The sequence below is a fragment of the Mytilus californianus genome, unplaced genomic scaffold, assembly GCF_021869535.1.
Source record: "Mytilus californianus isolate M0D057914Y unplaced genomic scaffold, xbMytCali1.0.p SCAF_2, whole genome shotgun sequence".
Classification (NCBI taxonomy): domain Eukaryota; kingdom Metazoa; phylum Mollusca; class Bivalvia; order Mytilida; family Mytilidae; genus Mytilus; species Mytilus californianus.
Window position 1 is genome coordinate 74,729,088 of NW_026262668.1, and position 13,217 is coordinate 74,742,304.

The 13,217-nt window shown below is 32.8% G+C and overlaps 1 protein-coding gene across 1 annotated transcript in view; it reads left to right on the top strand.

Moving 5' to 3' along the window:
- Positions 1 to 1,614: 1,614 nt before the first annotated feature.
- LOC127727677 (nose resistant to fluoxetine protein 6-like) overlaps positions 1,615 to 13,217 on the top strand; it is a 33,976-nt gene continuing 22,373 nt past the window's right edge. Inside the window, exons 1-4 of the mRNA XM_052234792.1 lie at positions 1,615 to 2,026; positions 4,298 to 4,378; positions 10,288 to 10,455; positions 12,593 to 12,689. Of these exons, the coding sequence (XP_052090752.1) occupies positions 1,615 to 2,026; positions 4,298 to 4,378; positions 10,288 to 10,455; positions 12,593 to 12,689 (758 nt within the window). The remainder of the gene's footprint in view (positions 2,027 to 4,297; positions 4,379 to 10,287; positions 10,456 to 12,592; positions 12,690 to 13,217) is intronic.

Here is a 13,217-nt window from a genome sequence, read left to right on the forward strand (position 1 = left end):
ATGCGTTGTCAGTGTGTATTTTTTTCTTTGTGTAAATTATGTTATTCACTTATCAAACTTATGACAGTGATGATGTCCAGTGTTGAGGTCATTTGTAATCTCCGATGTATCATTATTATTTATTTACTCAGACAACAATCTTTAATAAATGTAGATAAACCATATTTGGAAATCTGTATTGGTACTGCGGTTCGTGGTATACCACATTTTAACGTTAACTAGCTTCAGACGCACCAATATAAATAGTGTTATTTTCTTTTTCTTACAATTGGTCGATACCGCTGCTGGTGGACAGCTAATCCCCGTGGCTAATCATCAGCTCAGTAGTATGTTACATGTACAAGTGCTTCAAAGTCTATTATACCGATATTATATTGTAAGGTGCTTTTTCTAAACTACTTTTATTGTATGTTCAATCATATGAATAAAAGGAGATGTTACTAGAGAAAAGTCAAATCGATAGCAACCCAACGAAACAAATACCAACGAAATGTTTATGTGCGTTTTTATATTTCACAATGACTGGTGAGATATAGAAGAGGTGCTACAAAAATCTAGACCCGCCTTATGTCCATGTCCTTAGCAATGAACCTTGTCCATGGTTGACCTCAATTATATTGCAATGTGTTTCGTCTTTTAACGGAATTTTATATTAATGGCAGATCTTTTATGATTGATTGTATGTTGCTCAACGTCAAGTGGCAAATATTTCATGCATGTTCAGGACGTTGATCTTTGATGAAAGCCTCTGTTTAATGCATTCACAACATTTTTTTTAACTTAAATTCAAACAACTTCGTCCAGTTGTTGTCCTTTTCGAATGAGTCCACGTCTCAGTTTATTAATATACAGATATAGTAGCTATCTCTATTTATTAAGAGTGTGTATGTTTTTGTGTCGTTCTTTTGACCAATGACCACATTTCTCTCATGCCTTATAAATGTGCCTGAAACATTTTGCCACTGGACGTTCAGCAAGTATCAATCAATCAATCTTAAAACACATCAGTGTAAATACGCATGCATGTTCAATCATTAATATCGAAATTTTTTTGGTTATTTTTCCTTACAAAAGCATTTATTTGAACTTCTGTTTTATTGTCTAAAGTTTTTAAATTAATACTTCAAACATAATAATATTTTAGATTTTGCTTCGACCTAAGATATTTCTAAAGAATAAGTGAGTATGATTATTTTTTTAACTTATACATAAACAAGGCTTGAACATAAAATGTCCCCGTTGCATGGATATAAATTAAGATTCAAAGTACACTTTGTAATATCTTATATAAAAGGAGATAACATTGGCGATGACAAATTTGGTATTTACCTAGTCCAGTGAAAATATGGGACGTGTTTTTCTACCAATATATTGCGAAAATCTCGAGTTGCAGGGTATATTATCTTGGAATTGATTGAAAAAGTCCCAGTTGATTTCATCGAGCTGTACAACACAATGGCACAGGTGAATGTCTATTGTTTCCTATTACTACTACTCAAATGTTCAGTTGCTTCAGAGGAAAATTATTATAACATAATACAAAACAGTTATCAAACATTGAAAGGATATTCACGGCATGTAAACCAGACGGCTTTACTTCAAGATATTAATGCAATGAATAAAGCACTGAATGTACGGAACATATTAGACAATCTTCAGACATTTTCAGATGAGTTGTACAAGTTTTCAGAACTATCTGATAGTGTTATAATTGGAAATACCACTAATGTTTATGGTTTTAATGTCACTTCGACTTTAAACCAGAACACAGATATTAATTCTTTGCCTACAACGGTTTATGCAACTCCTACACAAAGTGATTCCACACTTGCAAAGGAAACACCAACTGTTCCCGTAACCACAGAGTCAATGGCAACAACAGTTCTACCCGTAACAGTGACTCCTTCTAATTCTCCAGTGATAACCAGTTCAACCCCACCCTTACTTAAGGTGAATGCACTCTGCTTGAACCATACACAAAGTATTCTTGGGGGATTATTTGGAGGAAAAAAATGGGCTATGCAAAGTAAGTACATGTAGAATGCCAGCGCAATGGACAATAGAAGTAATTTATCCCGGCGAAATATACCATTTCTTTAATCTTAAGTCATGTTTTGCTAGACCATTAATTTATTTTTGAGTGATTTTTGCCAACGGTTGAGATTTATGTCTGGTGTAATAACTCATAACTTAAATGTGAAACATGTTATATGATCCATAACTTAAATGTGAAACATGTTATATGATCCACAACTTAAATGTGAAACATGTTTGATGATCCATAACTAATTTTGAAACATGTTGTATAACCCATACCTTAAATGTGAAGCATGGCTTTGTTTTATTAGCCTTAGCTTCAGGTCAAACATGTTATTTTACTCAGAACTAAAATGAGAAATGTTTCATACATGTATCACCCAGAATAAATACGTTTGTTCGCGTAGTCCGATATTAAGGGCCGATTTTGGTCCAAGAAAACGATTTGCTTTAGAAATACTTTAAAGTTGCACATGATATGGGAAAATGCATTAAATCAAGAGATGAAAATAAATAAGACAAGATTTTCAATGTTATTACATCTGCATGATAAATGTCTTCATAATAAGTTAAATAAGCATTTGTGTTATATTTTTTGATTTCCTTTGTGGAAACATCCTGCACAGCCAAGAAACTAAAAATTAAATAAGAAAAGTTTTCTTTTAGCTTTTTACGTAATTTCACCAAAACAAAGATTTTTCATGGATGTGTACATACTTTTCCAGCCCAAATTTACAATACTTAATATATGTCGATACAAGACAAGGAAAAACAAGACATTTTACAAATCACACAAACTTGATTATAACTTGTCAAATGTGAAATTTACTTTTATCATCTGAATACCTTTAAATAAATCTAGATTGAAAAGAGGGGCAATCGAAATCCTCACTTCGAGGGAAAATAGAAAACACCATGACCAATAATGATAGACAAAAGTTCAGTTGATACCAAATTTTAACATCATTTGAGTTTTGTTTCCTATCATGATTTGATACAGATGTGCATTTAAAACGGTTACCAATGCACCACGGGTTACTAAATAGTAAAATGGATTTTTTTTTATATCTTGACGATTCACGATAAGAAACACACCTTTCTGTATTAAATTTTCCATTGTACAGCCATCAATATGAAAGTGAAGGACGGTACACTATCTGATCAGCAGCTAAAGTACTTTGAGTGGTATCTAAGTAACTTGGTACGAGGTGTTTATCACTGTACGCGTTGATTACTGTGCTTTTTCCTGTATGAACTTTTAAAATTAATTGCATGTTCCACAGATCGATATTAACGGGGAAGAGTTGAGATCTAAAATAAAATAGTTTAACCACCACATTGTCATTTGTGTCATATTTTAGGAGCATGGTAAATGGTTGTTCTTTATTATATGTATGTTTTTCATGTAGGACATTTGGTTTTGGTGGCAGATCTCTGATCTATTAATATTCTACACAACTTTTCTAGAGTGACACACTGAGAAACGTTATATTTTGACAAATAACATAGACACTTGCGTATTATCAAAACATTATCGGTTGTCCTGTAGACGTATTTCAGTATTTGTGTCGTTGCGTTATCAGCTCATTGGCCTACAACCCACATCTTCTTTCATTCAGATTGGGTGACTGTTACGGAACACTTGCTTCACGGGAATATGTTCCATCTGTCGGAGTCATAATTCCGTAATTTTATAAGTCCCTTCCTTTTTGATACAATATGGATTATTTAGTAATTTGTATTCGTCGGTTGACATATATGTGACAAGACATGTCTGACCCTGAAACTTTATCTTTCATGCAAAAGGGTCTGAAATTGTGGGGGATTTGGGGTTTTTGTTTTCTGATTAAAAAATAAATATGTAGATTTCTCAATTTTGTTCGCACATTATTTTCTATTTTTTATGTTAAAAAAAAAACATTCATTTTTATTTGTTTTTTCATTGCCCATTTTTGTCTATTCTGTTAACACAATCCAACCCTCGTATATTAAAATGAATAGAAAAATAATAAGAAAAAATTTATATCAAGTGCATGTATTATTCCACATGTATCAAATGATCACTCTTCACATGTTTTGTTTTTATAAATATGTAACTTACTTGCACAAAGACTTGTTCGTACAGATGATATATTACGTTACAGGTGATATGAAAATGTACCTGTTCACAGACCTGAAATGTCTGTAACGATTAGCAAGAGAGGTAAACTGATGTATACATATTTAATATGAATATACTTGGTACAGTGTTTGTTTTCAGTGTTGGATGCTTTGGGAAAGCCTCCTGCAGGTTTACTTGGTGGACAATTTGCCTGGCTTGGTGATTATGACGAATGCATTGGTGTAACAGCTGATGAATTCCACGGAGAATTCTGTGCAGCCAAGTTTTATGTTTCTTCTATTTCCAATCCAGTAAATAATTATTTTTATATTTAGAATATTATAAAACACTTTAACTTTCATTCTTACATTTTCCAAAGTTATGCAGCTTTTTATAATACATAAAGAGATTACTGAGAATAACAGTTCATTATTACATACAAAACACGTGGCGTACGTTGTTGATGTTTGAAATAACAACAAGAGTTTTTTGCTGTAAACAGTTTCTTTTAACCGCTGTCCGTCTATCTGTCTGTCCTATATGGGTTGCATGGTTTGAACTGTCAGTATACATGCACAGTTGGTATACTTTATATTTAGTAAGTTGTTAGTACATATACTAATGGTGTGCATATCATTATCAGGATTTTGATTTCTTTAAAATTTCCAAAAGAATGTTGAACTTTGTCATTTTTTGGGGCAAGTTAAGCATGCATGGCGCATGCTTTGTCCGGCTATTTACTCTTACAGTTTTCAAACTAGCATTTGTTTTTCTTTAAAATAAGTTTATTGAACTTTATACTGTTACAAAATAAAATATTATGGTAGATGTATGAACGTATATAAAAGGTATGCATATTCACAGGATTTTGGTTTTCTTCTAACTTCCCACAAATGACAGAATGTTAAACTTTGTCATTTGTAGTGAAATTATTTATGCAGGATACGTGGTGTGTCCGGCTGACTTTATAGTTATCAAGCTAGCACTTTTATATTATGCTGGGCATATAACATATATTAAGATTCTGCATATTTTCATTATTTTGATTGACTTTCAATTTCCATAAATGACAGAATATTTTACCTTTTTTGGCGGGCCTCAAATGTGTCTTTAAGACTTATCCAGTTCAAGTTGTATTTCAACATCAATGTTTCCTAAATCCAAATTGAATGTTTGTGGAACTAAAATCATGCAAAAAGCGGAGGCAACATCTTTGTCTAGTAGACAACTGAATTTCAGTTCAGCTTCAATATTAAAACATTGTACCTTCAAACAATCAGTTTGTATTAAAATTAAATGGAAGTAATTGAGAGGATGACATACCATAGATAGAGCACATGTGTTTAAAAGATTCACAACAATAGAGGGAGAAGTTCTTCCTGTTACGAATTTCTCTTTTTTCTAATTTTTGAAAATAATACATAGCAGTACATTTCTTTACTGTAAATGATTGTATTTCAGTTAACGAAAGCAAAAGGAATGGAACTTAGAGTTGGGATGTGTGTGCCGAATACTTGCTCCATTTCAGATATACAAAATCTTTTAAACTCCGGTAGGTATATATTTTTTTTATGTCAGGAGACAACTATTCTTTCTTTCTAAAGATTGAGCAAATGAGGAATAAAAAATCGATGAATTGCATGCATACATGCGGTTTGTTTTAATATGTACAAATTTTCATAACTATATATCGTTAATGAAAAAAGGGAGAGGATTAACCCGTGTTTTTGACCGAAGCATTTACCCTTACGTTTCCGCCATCTTGTTTTTTTTTTATATAAAAGTGAAAGAAGATAGCAATGAGGCATGCAGACAGATACATCGAAGAAGAATAAAAAACTAAAATACGAGCGGCACTAAACCTGATATAAACCTGATATAAACATGGGTGAACACAATAGCTGTAGAAAGGATGGATGGGTGGATTGATGTTTTACGTCCAGTGGCAAATAAATCATGCACATCAAGACGTGAACATGTGATATGATTATAAAAATGCTTTGTGCAAGACCGACACTTTGAGTCGAATTTTAACGAGCTAGTTCACTGGGTAATAGTACGCATGAAGACATGTCACCAAACCCCGACATATTATTCACACTTCAACCCTACTAGACTTTGCTTACTCCTAAATATCACATGCATTTTGGTATTAGATACGTATTTTTAAGACTTTGGTTGGACCTGGCCGGGAGTCAGGGGCTCTTTTCACAAAAAATCTTACGAGTAAAAATACTCGTAAGTCATGAACATTTCAGTATAACTTACGATCAATTTTAATCGTAAGATTTTTTGTGAAAAGTGTCGCAGATATGTTTCCTCCCGTACACATGCATGAAGATTACGTTACGGCGGCATCAACGGGGTTGTCGATATGAAACGGTTAACAGAAATATTGTTCCGCTAGTTGAAGACATTGATTCTCCGAGAAAATGATGTCCTTTACATACTTATAAGTTTTAGCAATAATCAATAACACTCTAAAATGAAATATCATACATTTACAATAACACTGGACAGTTTTTGTATTTGTTTTCAGTGTTACCTAGGCTGTCAAATAACACAGTATTTGCAACTGGCGGAGATTGCAAGAAACCTGACCAACCTATTGATTTTAGAGCAAGAATAGCTTTGTAGGTATTTGCAATTTTTCAAAACGTTTTGTCTTTTTTGGAAATGTGTATGTTTTAGAAGTACATAAACATCTCAAAGTTTAATTTTACACATTTTAACTCAGTTTTTTTTTATATTTTTTGAAATCAATATATCAGCAGTTTCAACACGTCTAAAATGCTTAATTAGATTTTTCTGTTTTGAAATAATAATTACAATTTGTGCTTTCCGCGAAATAAGGAGCTGATGTATGATTGCCTATCAGACAACTTATCACCGATACTAAATGACCTGGATGTTTACAAGTATAGTCACTAACGGCCTTTAACAATGAGAAAAACCCATACCGTTTCAGAGCGCGTAACCATCCCATTACCTGGGACAATGGTGTACATGTAACAGCATAAGATAAGAACAAATCAGAAAGGAGAAGGCCCAGTAAGGCCCCTTTTTGGCCTCAAAATATAGCATTTTTACAAAATTGTTGAAATATAAACTTTTAGCTATTTATTAGAAAGTAGAATACTTTAGTCATATAAATATGGGATGTTATTCACAATACAATGCACAGCATCAGGTACTAGCATCACAAATTCATGCAAAATTACTGAAAACTTCACAATTTTAGCATTTGTGCAAATTTTAAGACGGTTTTTGTCTAAAATGGCAGTAGCCACATTTGTGTTCAGTCATAATATTCAAATATATGCTGTATTTGATGATAATACATAACATATATAAAGGTTGAGGCTGAACACGAATGCAGCTACTCACATTTTAGACAAAAACCATATAAAAATTGACGTTTTATGGCATATTTGATAGATTTTTCATATTGAAGCTTGAATTTGAGCGTCTTTAATGACCAAATCAGTTTAAATCTTTTACATGAACTAATTGAATCGACTGAAATAGACGCTTAAGTGTTTAAAAAATGTCAAAAATCTTTCATCAGATGTACTTCGAATTTTAGGTCTAAACTAGCCCTTACCGGACCTTCTCCTTTGTCAAAAAGAGCGAGACTCATCAAATCGGCACAAAAAAAACAAAAACAAAAAACAGAAGATACTAAAATCATTTTTTAGTACAATACTAAACTTATGAAATATAGAGGAAGCATAAGACTAAGGTTAATGATAATCCCTTTGAGGTGGATTTAAGTACTAAGCATCTAAGAGCTTTCTTTAAATTATAAACATTTGGTTTCGATTTATATCTTTTGCTTTTGAGAAATTCGTGTTGTGCGCAAAGAAATTTGTACGATACCGGATTCCCCATCACCTAGTCTAGTTCCGCTGACGATCGACTTCGATATTAGCACATAAGCCAGTGTTCTGTTATAAGCATGTTTGATATCTAATATATGTGGAATGTTGATTTCTAGCTCCTAAATTTTGTAATTGTGTTGAAACTAAGGTTTACATTTCCTGAGACAAAGATGTTCTGTTTCGGCTTTTGGATTTTTATGCTCTCAAGGGCTTTCACTTTTTGTCGTGAACGTACGTATTACTGAATATTTCATAAACACATCTTTTACACCCCGCCACATTCTTTATTTGCCTGTCTCGAGTCAAGAGCCTGTAGTTCAGTGGTTCATGCTGCTTTCGGACTATCAGTCTCCAATTGTACGTACAAGCAACCTAGTGGTCACCTGTCTTTGGAATTCGCATGTTAAAATAGTGGATTTAAATGTGTGTAAATTTTCAGTTAACGAGTTTAGTATTATATATAGTACTGAAATATAGTTGCAAATTCGCTCAGACACAGTTGACAAGAGAAGCTTTTTGAATTTCTAATAAAATCTTTTTTGTTGTACTCTCAATCGTTTAACATATTTTGCTTTCCAAGGTTATTCAACAATCACGTGTTGCAGACAAAGTATTGGTATTATAAGTAGGCATTAAGGAATTGAATACAAATAATTTGTTATGATTAAGTTAATATGGAAACAATTCATTTATAGTATTATAATAAGTGTACTAGTTGGACTTGTGATCATAGCAACCATGTACGATGTTATAATTCAACACATGCTACAACCAAAGAAAAACAGTTGGGATCTTTTCGATGGACATGCCACGACATATGATTCAGCTGGTAATGGGCATGTTAATAACGGATACGAAGGCGAAAAAAATAGACCAATCAGCGATTTATCTGGCCAGGAGCATAAATATCAATTTAAAGAGCCGGATAGGTCCATGTCAGTTGAAGATCCGTCCACAACTCAGTACAAACCAGGTATAATATCTTTAGGTACCGACTATTCATCTTTTGAGGGGTTTTTTTCTCGGAAAGAAACAGTTTTGCTCCCGATTTTAATAAAAAAAAAACGCATTTTTTTTTCAATAACTTACAGGAACAAGAAATTCACTGAAACTCAATGTTACAATTAATTTCAGCCTAATTTTCAATGGTAACGAACTATTTTTTTTTACTTCATTTCGGTCAATTTATATAAATACACAACCTATCTATTAAAGATCGCTAAAAGTAACAATGATGTCATCTATACTTATTTGGTAGACCTGATTTGTGTTTCGCTCACCCCAACAAACGGATAAAATATTACAGAATGACTGTTGTCCAAAAGCAACCATGCACAGTGTAGTTTGTTATATCTACTTTTCATTATTTTGGTTTGATTATCTTTTGAATAGTGTAAAAAAGAAAATTACTTCCTTCTTGACATCTTAATATTTTTTTTCATTAATTCCTTTTTCCGTGTAAGCGCTAAATAACCATCAAAACCAATATTATACCAAAAACAATAATATACCACAATGCACATAAAAAGTGCTTAGTATAAGAAACGGATATGTGGCATAATTACCTCTACCTGACGCACAACTTCACATAATCCGTCACAACACCCTTCACGAAACTTCCCCTTTATGAATAAATTAATAGAAACGTTATTTTTGCCAGTGGACTGTTAGCAAGGACAATATCTATTTTCTGCTGGTTTGCTGCACGAAGATATATATTTTTAAACAAAATTTCGATGCGTACAAATTTGAAAGTCTTGTAGGTTTCTTCTAATTTGCTGTGTCGTCCGTTTGGATAATCATCAACAGAAACAGTAAATTCAATTATAATATTATTCGTTTGACACCTGAGTTGCTGAGAACGAACTTCAGCATACAAAAGGACTTCTGAATCACATCATTCATCCATAGAGAATCAAATTGAACTGGAGAAATTTGTTTTTCCTTAACTCTCAATTTAATTAGAAACTGTTATCAGTACAAAAGGTTTCGTTCTTTTAGTTGAAACGGACGCAAGTCAACGCCATTATATAGTTACGTTGGACTGACTTTTTGTTACAGACCAACGGAAGTTTGAGCGCTGAACCATTGCACGTTTTATTACCAGTAGAAAGCGTAAAAATCATCCTTTATGATATTAAAACATCATTACAAACACCTTAGAGCATACCATCATTCTTAAGCTTACAACAATGGCATTTTAGCGATTCCAACGCTCTATGGCGTCCTTACACAAAAATATATAAATTCAGCATTGTTGTGTTTCAGGATTTCTTGGAAAGTTACTTCTGTCATTTTCTGTTTACACAAATGGAGCTAAGATATTGAGTACAAACCACGGTTCTGGCACGCTAACCGCTGTCAACGGTATACGGTTTATCAGCATGAGTTGGGTTATTCTAGGACACACATACGCATTTGGCCTGTACTCAGTAGGTAAGTTTCTAGTTGAATATATATATATATTTGAAGATCTAACATTGTTGGGCTAAATTTCAGACGAGTAATATATATATATTATGGTGTTAGCCCTGTATAACCACGTGTTATCCGATGCAGAATGTTTGTCATAAAGTTGTCACATGTTTAGACGTGTATATATATATATAAATAAAATGCGTTTTGTTAAAATATACTTTTTCACTCATTTGGTCTTTTGGAAATTGTTGTTTGTGCTGTATTTAGACCCCTCTACCAAAACATTTGTTTTGCATGCACACGTATAAAAATTGCGGTTTTTATCCAACGCAATCATAGGTTTGAACGTTGTTTTCAATTTAGACTTGTTTATATTTTTTCGTTTGGGCTTGTATTATATTTGCCTTCGGGTTTATATGATCCGTTCATCCTATTTTGACTCTTTCAAAATTCAAGAGTCTATCCTTGATTGAGGTAAATTATATATCCTTCCAAATACCGTTTCGATTCCTAACATCACTGAAGAGACATTAATTGTTGAATTCCGGATATGGTGTACAAATTTTTGCACCTCATGTTTGCGGTATACTATCTTATCCCCAAGTTTATTGTTTTCTTTTTGGTAATAAATTAATAATAAGATCTATTTTGTTACATCTTGTGATCCGTTTATTTGGCAATCGCCAATGGCAGTCAGCAGGGTTTAAGAACATCCGTTGTTCGACCTGCTAGTCAAATGCGTTTTGTTAAAATATACTTTTTCACTCATTTGGTCTTTTGGAAAATTGTTGTTTGTGCTGTATTGAGACCCCTCTACCAAAACATTTGTTTTGCATGCACACGTATAAAAATTGCGGTTTTTATCCAACACAATCATATGTTTGAACGTTGTTTTTAATTTAGACTTGTTGATATTTTTTCGTTTGGGCTTGTATTATATTTGCCTTCGGGTTTATATGATCCGTTCATTCTATTTTGACTCTTTCAAAATTCAAGAGTATATCCTAAATTGAGGTAAATTATATGGCCTTCCAAATACCGTTTCGATTCTTACATCACTGAAGAGACATTAATTGTCGAAATCCGGATATGGTGTACAAATTTCTGCACCTCATGTTTGCGGTATACTATCTTATCCACAAGTTTATTGTTTTCTGTTTGGTAATAAATTAATAATAAGATTTATTTTGTTACATCTTGTGATCCGTTTATTTGGCAATCGCCAATGGCAATCAGCAGGGTTTAAGAACATCCTTTAATCGACCTGCTAGTCAAATGCGTTTTGTTAAAATATACTTTATCACTTTTTTGGTCTTTTGGAAAATGTTGGCTGTGCTGTATTCAGACCCCTTTACCAAGAAATTTGTTTTGCATGCATACGTATAAAAATTGCGATTTTCATACAACGCAATCATAGGTTTGAACGTTGATTTCAGTTAAGACTTGTTTATATATATATACAAGTCTAAATTGAAATCAACGTTCAAACCTATGATTGCGTTGGATAAAAACCGCAATTTTTATACGTGTGCATATATATATACATATAAAAGCGTCTAACATAATACACAAACGGTCTGTTTTTCCTTTTTATTGACATTTGAAATGATAATCCAACGTTGAAGACCTTCAAACAACTTTCAAGATGAAAATAAAATTGTTGTTCCATTTATTTATATTTATTTCCCATTATAGTCTTCAGTTATATTTTTTCCCTTGTTATGTACCTCATCATAAACGAAGAAGTTTTAATTAGCAAATACATATTATTATCATAGTTGTAATCTTAATTGTTTTAGCCTAACATAGTTGCTTCACGTATATATTTCATATGATTGACGCTTTTGCTTTTTGCTAAAACCGAAAAAAAGCCACTTGGTTTTGTTGTTGAGATTTACACAAGTGTATATTAAATCAGATAAATTACACGGGAATCGTCCAATTTACCACCGATGTGATAAATGTTACAATAGAGTCAGAGATCAAAAGTGTTTGACACCACGAAAATAACGCTGCTATATATTTCATATAAAAAAAAATTCAAATTATCCTGAAGTTATTACTTTTCGTATTTGAATGATATATTTATATCATATTACCCATCTTTATCTAATTGTAATAATACTGATGTATTTTGATTGCTTGGCAACTACAGGTAATATTGGTACGCTTTATGGAGCACTGCTAAAGAGAAAAACATTCATGGCAATTGGCAATGCTGAGGTATCAGTAGATACCTTCTTCGCTTTAAGGTATGAAAAGGTATTCCAAAATGAATGTAGAAATAACTAATAAGATAAGATGGGGAAACAATAACAGAGCAAAATATTTCAACAACAAACCGATAAAATAATATGAATATTTGAATACCTAAGTGACATTGTTTGTTAATAATCATTCAAACCAGATGTAAAAGAGAGGCGAAAGATATCAAAGGGATAGTCAATCTCATAAGTCGCAAACAAACTGAAAATGCCATTGCAAATAACGAAAAACGACCAAAGGACAAACAACAGTAAACAAAATACAACATAGAAAACTAAGGACTAAGCAACACGAGCCCCACCAAAAACCGAAAGTGATCTCAGGTGTTCGGAAGGGTAAGCAGATCCTGTTCCACTAGTGGCACCCGGCGTGTACTCATGTAAGTACAAACCCGGTAATAAATCTAATTCGGTAGGTCTCATTGGAGGAAAAGAGGACGGAATTGTGGTTACGACAACTAGAACATATCCGTCGTCATCTGTGTAAATCGACAAATGAATCATTGCAAACATTTT